Here is a 15,450-nt window from a genome sequence, read left to right on the forward strand (position 1 = left end):
GGCAATTAAGTCATATTTCTAAACTTTTTTTTACATCATCAGAGAATCTATACACAAGGGACTAAATTACAGCTAGTGTTTCAACGAGTCATTTGGAAAGGTTACAAGTTAGAAGGTGAACAAAATATTAACAAAACAAAGAAATTGGCTTTACCATAAAGAAGAAAACATACTAGAAAACAGAGCTATGAAAAACTAAAAATGCAAGTCTGAGGAAAAAAAAGGGCCGAGCTCTTTTCTTTGCTTGTAGATCAATCTGTACAATGGGACTGGCAATCCCCTGAGATAAGAAAAAGAAAACACATGGAAAATAACAGTGATGTCTTGTCAAGACAGAAGAAAAAATTAAATTAAGACTATTTGGCAGTCTTTTCAGCTAGCCAGTACTGAGAAGAGGTTATATTTTTCTTTGAGTGCAATTTATATTTTTAACAAATGAACCCCAGACTAATAGACTGCGAACTTAGCAAGATGCAATCCAATGAAACAACGACTAATACCCTACAGGGTAGTTTGCTGGTAGGATTGATTGATGGTAAAATTTTAAAGTTCTTAATTAAAAGGCATTCGATTTTCCTAAACTGTGATGAAAAGATACTTTCAAATGTGACTGGAAAAAGCCCTACTCACTTGAAGTTAGTAGCAGCCAGAAAGAAGAAAAGAGAAAAAGAAAAAAACCTGTCCTACCTCAATACGCAACATTTGAGTGCCAGCTGTGAAAGAAATTCTCTTTCTTCCACTAACGATTGCACAGAAATAGAAATACTTCATGGTTCTGTCTTCCATCAGTGCTTGCCCCTTCCCACTATTTTATATGGGGGAAGATGAAGGAGGAGCAAAAAGGAGAAAATAATTGAGCAAATTGAACCAGCAGCTGAGCCATTGGCCCTATTGACAACCTACGTTGCACTGCTGCATACACAATGCCTTCACACAGCCAGGCCCCAGGCAGATGAGGGTTGTGTCTTCCATACAGCATCTTTAACACCTTTCTATATAAAACATAGCAAAATCCTATCGGTATTGCCACAAAGCAACATAGGAGCCCTGTACTCCACAACTGCCATGCCATGATACCATAGACAGAGAAAAAAGTGGACCTCTCAAGTAACATTATACTAACTTCACTCAAAATGTGATCTCCATTTAACTCTTAAAACTCCAGCAAGTCTAGAAAGCTTGAGGTATCCTCCTCTCCCATATTTCCAATTCTCCTGTATATACTGAGTACTAGAAACACATAGCATGAATATGCTGGATAATTTGGTTGATGGTACTATTTTTGACAGAAGTAAAACACTTAATCCTAAGCTTAGATAATACAACTATACTTGAATAAACTCATTTTCTATTAATTTGTATTTCCCCTCCAAAACTTTAAGACAAGTTAGGGGAAAAGCAGAAAACTAAAAACATATAAATCCTTTCCAAATCCTTTCACAAAATATTGCCCTGTTCTAACAACCCAAACAGAGCTATTACTTAGATCTTTACATTTTTTAAAGCCACAGAATAATGCATACTAATAGAGTAAATGTCTTTGGGGTCAGCAGTGCAAATCAAGCTTATAAATAAGTGAAGCCCAACTAAAGTAATTTATCCAATTTTTTTTTCTTAATTCCATTTCATGGTGATTGTCTTTCTCAAGCTTAGCATACATGTCACCTTTTCAAGTTTACTAATTATGCTAAGACATCTTTTCCCTACCAGTCTTCTCCTTTTAAAAATTCTTCGGGCATAGAGTAAAAGAAATTAAATGTATGCCAAACAATATTTAAGTTTATATCTGGAATGTTATCATTCTTTATTAGTAGGTGCTCTAGAATTAGAAATATCTTTGTTGCCACTATAACCAGCTATACAATTTTCCACAAAATTATTTAGCTGCAAGCCTGACTGTGTAATAAAAGTTCAAGATGAAGTTTGACTACTTTCAAGTGCTAGGCAGTGAGCGCTGTTTTTTGTAGTAAGCAGGCCACGTACTTCAAAATAGAGACAGACATGAATACAGCAACAAATTCTAGCCTCATGAAGCAAAAAATCAAGGCACCAGTTTCCATTAGAGGCCACAAAGGAAATACCATACTGAAAGAGAAACATTCTGTGTACAGATAAAGAACACTAGCACTTAGTGTTGGTTTCAAACGTCTGAAAATGCTTGCTGCTTTTCTAGCCAAGTACTAAAACAGGTTGATTCACATCAGAAGTTACAAGAATATGGAAAATGCAAACCTAACAGACTATTAATCATTCATTTAGGAATGAAAACTTTATGAAGAAGAGAAGGGCTGAATGAAGCATAATTTATCATACAACATGATACAGCAAAGATGACAGAATTTGAACTAGCAACATGCAAGATGCACCTGTTGAAAAGATTTCCAGTAAGCAAGCTGAAAGCTTGACTGAGGATCAAGTTAGCAGTTGATTAACAGCAAAATCTATTTAGGCAGGAACACCAATTTTTGCCAGCTCATGCTTACAGTAGGTGTTATTACTGCCAGACAAGGCAGCACTCTAAATAGCTCCCAGGATTTACAAAGACTGAGAGAAGAGGAAATTGTGCTATTCAAGTGACTCTGAGTCATACAAACCCCCCAATTTTGTAAGCTCCGAAAACAGGCATGACAAAATAAAGATCAGCAGAAGGGTTAAGATGCAAAAAACCATGAAATAACTCTACAGTCGGACATCTGAGTGAGTTCAGGAAATAGAAAGAATAGGGAATAATCTGATGCTTCTAGAATCAGATGACGTATAGCAGATTAGTGTCTCCCCCCGCCCCAGTCAGATCTTTCCAATTCAGGAGAATAAAAGATACTATTGAAGTTACAAAATTTCATAATCTCACACAGAGCTAAGTATATGTATTTAAAACATATATGTGGTTCCAGCAATACTGATATCCTACCTGATAGATGGAGATTAAAAACCTATAGTTTTTACTCATCAAGATACCAGTATGTAAAAAAATGTGTTTGATTTCAAACTAAAAATAAAACTGAACTAAGAGTTGAGGCCCCTAAAACTCAGAGAATTCCTGGACTATTTGGTTGAAGTATTTTCTCAAATTAGGTGACGCTGATCTAGCGCTTCATAGAACATGAATATTGCATAGCTGGATTAAGAGATGGACACCCACCTCCAGAAGTTTCAATTACACCTTCAGACAGAAGGGCTATGAAATTGATTCACAAATCCATGAATACCCTAATCATCATTTTATCTTCTTCCAGTTTTCCAAGTGTATCTCTCCACCAAACCATCCAGTGCTGCATTGACCTTCAGCTTCACATACTACTGAACAAGCTGAAATCTACTTCCTGCACCCCTCTTTCCAATGCTGATAGCACCACAACACAAATTAAACTTTCTAGACTCACAATCCAATGGATTAAAGGTAGAGTGCATTTTTTGGTGTGATTTAAGTAGAAAGTCTAGTTTTAACATTTTCTGTACTTAAATATTTGTTCTTACTCTGTAATAGTTTTTTTCTGTGACTGTTCCCAGATGTTCCAATTAAAATTGAGTTCTTGAGGTACCAGGTATTGTTTTCATGAATGAGTGTAGAATTCCTGCCTGAAAGAGCCTACTTTTGAAAAGCCAATTTTACAAAGTACTTAAACAATGTCCCTATCTGAAGTCGCTATTAAAACTGCTATAAACCTAATGGAAGCAAAGATAGATTAATAAAGAGTACTTTTGAAAAACTTCACTCATCACTGTCCTGTATTTTAATCATTCAGGCTTAGCAGTTTACCATACTGAAAGAGAGGCTGCAATATTAGCAAAAGATGTGGTGTCACTAAGGGAGATACTCTAGACATAATTTGCATTTTTTTCACTTACCAGCCTATATTCTGATTTAAAAACCCCCACTCTTTATTGCATTTGTATTCTGGATGTACAAGAAGTCTGAAGCAACTATGCCTTAACCATCTGAAGAGCAAATTTATTTGAAGCAATTTAATATGTAGGATTATACTTGCACTGTATCTGGAGACTCTGAGGCATTGATAGCACATGGTCAGCACTGAATTGGAGACAGAATGCGGTAAAGAACTTTGCAGAAGTACAATTAACTTGAAATTATTTCGGAGGGGCTCTTGAACATTTCAGAGTCTGCTGCTTCTACAGGGCTTAAATAAAACAAGTCAGGTATTCCTTCTTGGAACAGGCAGATGGGGTGAAGAGAAGGCAGAGGGCTGAAAAGGATAGCTAACTTCAAGCTCCTCTCCAGTATTTATAAAACTTTACATGCAAGCCAAGAACTAGTCTGCGGCAAATGAACAGCAGATTTGTGGTTGTACAAAAGAGCTTAGTAAACCTTCTAGATCTAGGTCAAAACATTGGGCAATTCTAGGCAAAGGGTTGCATTTAGCTGTGCAGTATCCAACTCACTCTTGCCATAGAAAGCTGAACAACTTAAATCTTTACAATAACCTGTGAAAAGTATTTCCATGTTTAATATAAGAAAATATACAAAAATACCCAAAACAAGGAATTCCAGTCTCCCTGCTATATAATCTGGTTGCTTTTGCTGTTTGTTTCAACTTTGGACAAATGGGAGTGAAAATTCAGTGAATTTATCTTGATAAGAAATTTAGAAATCACAAGCATTTGGTCAAATAAGAACACAAACTGACAGCCCCTGACCATTGCCCTTTGCTCCATTTCTGTGCTAGTTAACATCACAGACATCAAACTATGACCATTTTTCCCAGGGGATGGGGAAGAGAGGAAGTGCAGAAGGAAAGAGCAGCTCAGGATCATGTACTTACACACTTGTACATAGTTCAGAAAGTCTGAAAAAACAGTAAAGATAGGAAGGTTCCACATAGTAACTTATATTGCAATGTAAACCCAACAATGTTTTCATCTCTTGCTGACTTGCTGCCCTTCTCCCCTGATCTATATGAAAAGGTAATGCTTACACAAATCTAAGGGGCTTTGCTGTTGTGTGTGTGTGAAATTAATTTTTAATAAAATAGGAAGACTGGATTCTATCCCTTCCCTCTGAAAAAAAACCCAGGCATTTAACAAAGTTACTAACCTTTTTCGTTGTGCGGATTTCTTTTTTCTAAAATAAAAGAGAAAGGAAATGACGGTCAAGAGAAATAATAATTCCCAATTTTCCCTCGTATACAAATCTGCTTCAATCCATTTGAATTAATAACTCGCCTTATTAAAAGAGAAACAATAGGAACTTTTTTCATATCATATCTTTGGAGTGACCAGAAGAGTGAAAAACATATTTCAACAGCTTACTTGCCTAAAATCTTCCTATCTGTGGTGGTTAAATTTACAGAAACAGGAGTATACATCTTTCTATTTCAATACTGTGGCTGGAAACCCAGTATAAAAAATATGCTAAAAGTATTTCAGTGACATCACACAAAAAGAAGAAAAAAAAAGTCTGTTATGTTGGAATGATGACATTGAGAGGTTTTGAGTTACTACTCAAACAGAACTAGTTATTTCCATGCTACATGTTGAAGGAACCATAGTTAAGATCTAAAAAGAGATTAAATTTGCCTTTTTCCATAAAACCTGGTTTTGTTCCAACTAGCAATAGCTTTAAGTTACCCAAACTCTTCAAAAGTCTTATTTCATTAAAATAAACAGGCTGTAAGGAAAGTCTTGAAAATTTTTAAAAGTAGTCTTCACTTCCCCCCCAAAATCACAAAAATATTTAGATACTATCTTGCATTTTTACAATAGAAAAAATGAACTTGATCAGAGGTAATGGCATTTCAGGAGAATTACAGAATAGAAGCCAAGAATTTTTCTTCTTGTCGAAAACAAACAAAACAACAACAAAAAACCTAACAGTAAAACCAAAATAAAAGATGCCGTTGCTTAATGCCTGGTCTGCTGGCTATCAAGTTTTGGGTACCCTGTTAAACTCATATTCTGAGGGATGGGCCATTTTGGCATCTCAGAATCGGAAATTCCACATTTCTGAGGTACACAAACAGAAGTTATTTACAGTGCTAATATGAACATAACAGTTGTACTGAGTCAAATCAAAGACCTAGTAGCTTGCTTTTGACTGTGGTCAGTAGGGAAAGAGTACATGAAAGGACTTGCACTTTCTTCAGTATACCCTTTCCAGTGATCCATGGCTTTGTAAACAGCCAGAGAAATACATGCATCATTTTGCTAAACAACCTTTGATGACCTTTAATGTTTAATGAAGTGATGATGAACCCAAGATCTGAAATCTACAAGTCAAAATTCATTTTTTGTAAAAAAACCACTCAGAAAAAGCTTTGCAGTTTAAAAAAAAGTTCAGAACTTTTAAATACTGTATCTGTTCCCCCAAGAGAAATTAAAAACCATGAACTATAACAGCACTTTAATTGCAATTAAAAATAAGTTTACAATACTAAATAAAAAAAAAAAATTCAGAAAGGCAAACCTAGAAGATGCTAACATGAAAAGGTCAATAGCAATTCCTAACATCTTACACCATAGCAATGACCTTGCAATATGAAAATAATATGTAGCAATTAGAATTAGCCTACTGATGAGCTAGTGATGATTTAACATTTAAGGGCTGCAAGTTAAAACAAAATGGAACAAGTGGTGTTCCATACCAACTCTTCCTTTTAATTTTTTATCCATACCATATTTCAGAGTTTATTACAAAATAAATCCTACAAAATTCCAAATTACAATTCAGACTTGGGCATTTTGAAAGCCACATCATTTGTATAGGAGCTGTGCTGACAGCAGAGCTCTGTGGTTCAGGGGTGTTCCAGAATTCCATAAACTTCAGGAGCAAGGTTTGATTGGTACATTTACACAAGAGGTTCTTGATTAGCAAATAAATGAAGGACCAAAGTAAGGAAAACCTGATTACATATATACACACTGAAGAAAGATAAACCCATGCACAAATCCTAAAGGAGATGCCAACAATGTGGTTTTGATAATCTAACAAAAACACAAAACCTTTTACTGCACTTACCAGCAAAGCATTTGGAACAGAGATTCATAGTCTTGCTGGACCTGAGGCAAAAATAAAAATAAAAAAAAAAAAAAAAAAAAGAGCTAAAAAATTCGTTATAATTCTAATCAATACAGGGAATTGGGAGGGGGGGAGGGGGGAAGAGATGAAGCAAGGGTACAGAGAGGGTAAGAACGTAAATGGCTAGGAGTCAAAGATAAGTGGCTAGACGTGGCTGAACTAGGAACAGGGACAGGGGGAAGAGACTTCATATGGCAATCTCTTTCCAACCTAAAGAGCTTCCAAAACATGACTTCCGCACATTTACCTCATATATGAAAATAAGCTTACTCTACCATTAAATGTATATGTTACACACTCATCATTTGCATCTTTCTATTGCAATATGATAATAATGATAGACAGGAAGAGCAAATACATTCCACTTGAATTTTAGACTCCCCTTGGAAACAGGTCTGCAGTCCTGACAAATCCTGAATACAGTACAGCAATAGAGAGATTAAAGTATTGCACTTATAAGGACACAGACAGATGTGCTCTTGGAAGTCTAGCTGGAATGGCTTAAGAAGTTATTACCTCAAGCTATTCATTACTACCCTCAGCTGCATCCAGCAGTAATCTAAAATAACCTGGCTGACTTTGCACTGACATGGACTAGGGCAGTTCATATGATCCATTAGTATGGCTCAACTTTGAGGGCAGCAACCTTCAGCTGAGAGAAAAACAGCTGGAGAACAACAGCAGTATCTTAAGCCTCCCAGATGTCTCCAAAGTGTTTGTGCAATTATGCTACAAGCATTCACCCTCATAAAGAAAGTCAGTAGGCTCAAAAAAAAAAAAAAAAAATTAAGGCTATAGACCTCTCTCCGGCTACCATGAAACTACCCAAAGCAATACACTATGGGAGAACAAATTTCTCCCAGTTTACAAAAGGTTGTCATCTAACATCACAACATCTCCTTTACAAAGCAAGCTGGAGAATATTCTCAAATGCTCTCTATATGTTGAAATGTCTTTAGGTAAGAGCAACCCAGTTTCTGTTGCACACTGCCCAATATTTGATTCGTTCAGCGTTCCTGAATCAGCTCCGTCATTATGTATAAGCATTAACAGCATCCTGAGCAGGTCTGAAGGTATATGTTGACAGGCAAGGTTGTACCAAAACTGTCCATGCCCACAAGACCTTTTTGCCTCCTCAGGGCAGCCTCTAGCTGAGAGATATCATTTAGCAAAATTAATTGTATCTTTATCTTTAGAAATAGGCATACACAAAAAAAATTGAGACTACCAAAACAGTTATTTTCTATTTCCAGCCAAACACGGATGGAATTAAGATGAAATCTGCATCTTACAATACACAAATTATAAAAATCAAAAGTGCTTATTACCTTGAAACAAAAATTGTAACAATTTTTTCAAAGCAGTTAGATCACAAATGAACATACTTGTCAGAACTACAGAATTCCCCCCCTTTCCACTAACAAAGTAAATCCAGACTTGGTCAATCATATCTTAGTATTAGTCATATCAAAACATTACAGATGCTTTTCAATTCATGCACATTTGAAAGCTGGTTTACATCAGGCTCAAGAATTCTAGAACACAGTTCACTGCAGATATGAGACATAAGCGTTTGCCAGCTATAGCAAGAGCCACAGACACACGAAAGCTAGTTTTAAATGCAAACAGTATGTGCACAGGAGAAAAGTTAATTCCCAGGAAAAGAAAAGCAGAACAGCATTTTGTAGCCATACAAATACATCATCAAATTGGTATATACCCAAAGATTCAATATCTATGTTGACAGTCTGCACAGATTATCTACCTTCAAAAGAACTGCAATTAAAAACAGCATGGTGAGTCAACACCTACAGCATTAGTGTGCTGCAGTTCAGTACTCACTGCTTATGGGTTAGACCTTCTGGAGCAGCTCAATATGCCAGGCAGGAGCTTCTCTGCAAAGCCATTAAACCCCAGGGGCAGCAAAGAAAAAGAAAGGCAGAGTTCAGATGGTTCATATTGATGACATTGGAACGGGCAATGACAAATGTTTTCAGTGGTATAATCAACCATCTCAGCTGTTAAATATCAATCCAAAGGCTCATATAATATTTACTTATCAGCACACCAATGGAAAATACACACATGCACACAACATACAGTTATGTGAAAAAAGGAAAAAGGCTGCCATTTACTCATAACACAACCCCCCCTCAGATTTTCTGAAAGGACAGCGCTATTGGAAAAAGTGACCTTGTGAGCTAAATAACTTCAGTTCACTGTTACAGTTTCAAGGATCACTTTCTCTCTGATCCTTTTATATGCTTTTTCAAGGCATTCAAGTCAGTCTGAGGCTGCTACATAAGATGAGAATCTAAACTTTGAGTGTTTTTTTGGTCTTAGTTTCTTTTACACAGTCACTTATGTCACTGCAGATCCATCAACATTACTAGAACTAAGAAAATGGCATTTTTTATTAGAGACAGTAACAGTGTTGATCAACAATCAGCCCCTTTTTGAAAGTGCAATATTTAATTAGAGAAAAAGCTTTACAAAGAAAATGCATTAAGCAGTTTACATACGTCAAACTTACTAGGTATTATCTGAGAGTCATGTCAATGTCTGTCAAGTAAAATATATGTTTGACAGCTCTTTATTACACTGCAAATCCCTCCCCTCATTGATAGAATTTCCTCTTTACTGCAGGCAAGGGCTCTCTCACCAGACTCTTAGAATTGAGCAAACCTGCATATGGCCGCTTTCTCTGTGAGGTAAGTCATGTTAACCACATCGCTGTTTTACATTAATGATCTCCTAGAGACTTCAGCATTCACCAGAAGCTCATACTGCCAGGCAGGAACACCAAAATATAGAATTTCTTTGCTTGTGATAGCCTTTTCAAATATATTAAACATCTGTAATATCTGTTATTTCTAGGGGTAATTTTATTTGAAACACTCAAAGCTCTAAAATATCGAACAGTCCTGGTCATGATACAGCCCTCTGTTTCCACTTCACAGGAAAGAGATGGTCACAGTAGCAAACTCTACTTAGAGCAGGTGATTTCTATAGGAAAGCAATACATTTCGTATTTCTAGGAACAGATGGTAAAATCTTGACTGTAAAGGTGAATAAGGCACAGTGAAGCTAGAACTCAAAGTCAGTCCTGACAATGAGAATTGCATGTTTTAGACTTCAAGTCTTAGGCCTGACACCCAACATTTCTACACCCTTCTGTCATGATTAGGTTGGGGGATATTTCACGTGCTTCTGAATCAGATATCAAATCACCACAGTTTTTAACCAGACATATTAAGGTAATTCCCAGATTTCCCTCATAAAAGTCAGCTTCATGCTTACCAGCACCTAATCCAGAATTACTACAGTACACATTTTATATGTACAATATCCCTAGAAAGTTTTATACTGAAAATTTACAATCTCCACTTGTACATAATTTAAGCTGGTATTCAGGAAGACATTCATATTTATGGATAAATCAAGACAAATAGAATAGTATTATCTGCGAGGCAGAATATAAAGTTAAATCCTATTTTAAGGTACTTCCATCTGTCAAAAAGAAACAATTTAACTAAAGGGTGACACAAAATTATTATGTAGATTGGAAACCACAGGGTGAAGCAAGCTTTGAAGGTCAAGTGGCAGAGCAAGTTAGAGGCAGAGGATACTTCAAGCCAGCTGGAAAACCACAGAGGCCACAGAATGATTGCATGCAACAGTTCCACAGGGCTGGGTCTGAAACAAGTGTAGGTATTAAAAGTGTTTCCACTGCCAAAGTAAAAAAATGCTCCCTTAACAACACAGCCATGAAAGTAATAGCAATGACATAGGAACTTTGAAAGAGGAAGAGATTTACAGAAATGGGAAATCCTGGAAGTTATAACATATTTATACTTTAAGCAATAAATAAATCACATGTAAAGGTAAAAATAAAAACCACATTTGAAGCTATTCAAACCATTATCCCCTACTTGCACTGTTATGCTTACAAGTCTCCATAGCAAAAGAAACTATTTGAGCCTTCACATAGATGCACACACAGACCACCATAAGGTCCTAACCTCAATAAGATCAACATCTGCATCTCTGGTTAAAGGTGCATAATGCAAAGTGAGAGCCAGCAAAAGCCATTAAATATCAAAAATAACATACTTCAAATCCTATGTATTGATATGTAACTAATTAATAAAACTGAAGAGATTGCTTCCCTGATTCCATTTTCATACAGTACTTCCAGTACATTCTTATGAAATATCTACTCCACTAAAAGCACTGAAAGTTATTTACTCAAATTTATGCCCTATACTACTAATTATTCCTTTTCTTTCTTGCCATTTGGCAGGATACCATTGTGAGATACCATCCATGCACATTCTACTCTGTCTTCACTGGAAGTTTGTTTTTCCTTCTCCCTCTCCCAGTAAATGATTTTATCAATACGAAACCACATCTAGAGAATGAAGCTGAAATTCTAGCTATAAATCTCAAAGACAAGACTCTTAAATGTACAGTAGTTGATAAGAATAGCCAGAAAAAGACAATCTCAATGTGAAGGTTCCAGAACAAATTACATGTGGAAATTCTGTATATTCGAAGCAAGTTAAAAAGTATACAGAAATTTGTCTGATCTCAGGATACTCAGTCTCCCTAATGAAAATAATTTTCTGCCAGAATACTTAGATAGGCACACCTAATAAATACTGAAGGTTTTGTAACAAAATCCTACATTTTCCAGCACTCTTAGGGACTTCCTAGCTTCCCCATCCCATCTTTAAGAGGAAAGGGGAAAAAAAAGCAAACCAGAAACACTAAAAACTAATACTAGCTTAACTCCACACAAGTGTCAAAGGGCAACACAAAATGATCAGTTTCATCTATATTAGGATGCCTCCTACAGTTTTTAAGGTAATAGTGACCTAGACGCATTAATGTAGATGCTCACCAATAACAAGAATCATGCAGCTACACCAGAGTAAAAATAAGTAAATATTCTAGTATAGGTGTATATATTCTCAACGCTTGAAAAACGCCACCAGAATAATGATCGTTCTTGAAAATAATTTTCATTCAGTTGTCTTTTGAGGAAGGAAGAATAAGGAGTTTAGAGAAAAAACGCTTTCATATAGCATGCATGCATTAGATATTTAATTCTAAAGATACTTAAGCCACAGATACTAATTAAGTGTGACTGCAAAATCCCAGATTCTGCATTTTTATTGGGAACAATGTTTTCCAGCCTATCTAGTAATGATCCTTTATGACTTAGAAGTTCCTATGACTTGGTAGTAGCAAAACATATCTGCTTCAGTGGCACCATAACTGCATCGGTGATTAAATGCATCATGTTAAATGCTTCTTGGTCCCCTTCCAGCATAGCAATTAGAGTGGGATCACAGTGTCACTACAGTACAAATATATCTTAGCCCCTGAATGATACCTGTCCAATATTGTCAGGGGCCGTACATTTGAGAAACATTAACGTAATATGAATCATGTCATCAATTAGTTAAAACTAAAAGAAGCCTCTTCCCTATACATTCAGCATATACTGTTTCATGTATTTGGCAACTTAGGACAACTATACATATGTTAACTCAACGCATTTATACTACTGTAGTTAATGGTCTGTCACCATTTCCATTATAAAGCAATTTTCAAAGGTTTATAACTCTGTTGAAGAATTCACTCAGAGCTGAATCCTGGCACACAGCAAAAGCAAAACCTTAGCCCACATATGTTTACTTTCATCCAACCAGACTAGAAGGATTATTTATCATTAAAATAAATTGATCCAATTCTGTATTTCCCTCACACTTTTTATCATTTGCTTAGAGCACAACACTTCACCTTGTACAGAAAGGAGGTTAATTAGACTGTTAATAAGACTCTTAATCGTCCTTTGAAAATCCTGTATATCCTGAATACCAGCTTCTGAAAAAAAGACATTTTACTTTTCTAAATCAAAAGTCACCTCATTGATTTCATATATGCTGCATATTTGATATTTATTGTTCCTCCTTAATTTATGATCTTGCCAAGGCGATACAGGCAATGTTTTTTGGACCATTTAAACAATTATTCATATTTTCAGACTGAGGCAGCTCAGTTATTCTTCAAGAATGACGTATGCCAAATTCTTTTTGTATAAAAGAGCAGAAGTAGAGCATGTGAAATGCAGGTGGACCTGTAGAGAACTTGGCAACCAGAAACATTCACATATACTCAGAAACAGGTTTTTAAGCGAACCAAAATTTGGAATCAAATATCCCACAAATGCAGTCAGTGTCCCCTACTTCATCAGCTGTTCTATACCCATATGGTCAGTGATAAGAATTCTAGCTCAATTAGAAAAGTGTTATAGTAAGATTTTATTATTACTACTACAAGTTTTTTCCCTCGGAAAATATCAGTATTCTAGTTTTGGACTCCTCATTTTCACCAGGAACAATTTAAGCGTTCCTTATCATTTCAAGATTTTTGGTAAGCTACTGAAAATGATGCTTCAGCAAGTCACATGTTTGTAAGGACCTCATCATCCTGACCTCAATTTGAAATTAAATGGAGGGCAAACTTCATGCACAGCACAGTGTAATAGTGCAATGCCCTTCTGACAGCTTTCCACACTCAAAAGATGATACAAACATAGAATAGTTTAGGTTGGAAGGAACCTTAAGGATCATCTAGTTCCAACCCCCTACCATGGGCAGGGACTCCTTCCCCTAGACCAGGTTGCTCAAACCCCCATCCAGCCCGGCCTTGAACACTTCCACGGATGGGGCACCCACAACCTCTCTGGGCAACCTGTTGCAGTGTCTCACCACCCTCACAGTAAAGAATTTTTTCCTAATACCTAATCTCAATCTACCCTCTTTCAGTTTAAAGCCATTACCCCTCGTCCTATCACTACACTCCCTGATAAAGAGTCCCTCCCCATCTTTCCTGTAGGCCCCCTTTAAGGTCTCCCCAGAGCCTTCTCTTCTCCAGGCTAAACAATCTCAGCTCTCTCAGATTATCCTCATAAGGGAGGTGCTCTAGCCCCCTGATCATCTTCACAGTCCTCGTCTCGACCCACTGAAGCAGGTCTATGTCTTTCTTATGTTGGGACCCCCAGAGCTGACCACAGTACTCCAGGTGGGGTCTCACGAGAGCGGAGTAGAGGGGGAGAATCACCTCCCCCAGCCTGCTAGCCACTATTCTTTTGATGCAGCCCAGAATGCGATTGGCTTTCTGGGCTGCGAGTGCACTTTGTCAGGTCATTATTCAATTTTTCATCCACTAATACCCCCAAGTCCTTCTCCTCAGGGCTGCTCTCAATCTATTCTCTGCCCAGCCTGTATTTTTACTTGAGATTGCCCTGACCCATGTGCAGGACCTTGCACTTGGTCTTGAACTTCATGAGGTTCACAGATGCCCACCCTTGGATGGCATCCCTTCCTTCCAGTGTGTCAACCGCACCACTCAGCTTGGTGTTGTTGGCAATCTTGCTGAGGGTGCACTCAACCCCACTGTCCGTGTGGCTGACAAAGATGTTAAACGGTGCCGGTCCCAATATTGACCCCTGAGGAACAGCCACTCATCACTGGTCTGCACTCAGACATTGAGCTGCTGACCGCAACTCTTTTGAGTGTGACCACCCAGCCAAATCCTTAACCACCAAGTAGTCAATCCATCAGATCCATGCCTCTCCAATTTAGAGAGAAGGATGTCATGCGGGACAGTGTCAAGCACTTTGCACAAGTCCAGGTAGATGATGCCTGTTGCTCTTCCCTTATCCACCAACGCTGTAACCCCATCGTAAAAGGCCACCAAGTTCGTCAGGGACAATTTGCCCTTAGCGAAGCCACATTGGCTGTGACTGATCACCTCCTCATTTTCCATGTGCCCTAGCGTAGTTTCCAGGTGGATCCACTCTGGGCACAGAGGTGAGACTGACTGGCCTGTAGTTCCCTGGGTATCCCCTTTTTAAAAATGGGGGGTTTGTTTTCCGTTCTCCAGTCAGTGGGAACTTCATCCAACTGCCACAACTTCTCAAATATGGATAGTGGCTTAGCCATTTCATCCGCTAGTTCCCTCAGGACCCACAGATGCATCTCATCAGGTCCCATAGACTCATGCACCTTCAGGTTCCTTAGATGGTCTTGAACCTGATCTCCTACAGTGGGCAGTTATTCATTCTCCCAGTCCCTGCCTTTGCCTTCTGCGACTTGGGCAGTGTGGCTGGAGCACTTGCCGGTGAAGACTGAGGCAGAAAAGTCATTGAGTACCTCTGCCTCCTCCATATCCCGGGCAACCAGGTGTCCCATTTCCTTCCAGAGAAGGCCCACATTTTCCCTAGCCTTCCTTTTAACACCAATGTACCTATAGAAGCCTTTTTAGCATTTGACAATATAGATACTCAATATAGAAGCTTTTATCACTGATGTACCTATAGAAGCATTTATAGATGCTGATGCATC

General features: G+C 37.6%; 1 protein-coding gene across 2 annotated transcripts in view; it reads right to left on the minus strand.

Moving 5' to 3' along the window:
- ZFAND3 (zinc finger AN1-type containing 3) overlaps nucleotides 1-15,450 on the minus strand; it is a 150,405-nt gene that overhangs the window by 105,878 nt on the left and 29,077 nt on the right. Inside the window, exons 2-4 of one of the 2 annotated variants that reach the window (XM_075042942.1) lie at nucleotides 8,876-8,928; nucleotides 6,974-7,014; nucleotides 5,054-5,080 (exon numbers count right to left, since the gene is read on the minus strand). In XM_075042942.1, the coding sequence (XP_074899043.1) occupies nucleotides 5,054-5,080; nucleotides 6,974-7,001 (55 nt within the window). In that variant the 5' untranslated portion in view covers nucleotides 7,002-7,014; nucleotides 8,876-8,928. The remainder of the gene's footprint in view (nucleotides 1-5,053; nucleotides 5,081-6,973; nucleotides 7,015-8,875; nucleotides 8,929-15,450) is intronic. The other variant, XM_075042941.1, reaches the window with a different exon arrangement.

This window comes from Buteo buteo, chromosome 12 (assembly GCF_964188355.1).
Source record: "Buteo buteo chromosome 12, bButBut1.hap1.1, whole genome shotgun sequence".
Taxonomy (NCBI): domain Eukaryota; kingdom Metazoa; phylum Chordata; class Aves; order Accipitriformes; family Accipitridae; genus Buteo; species Buteo buteo.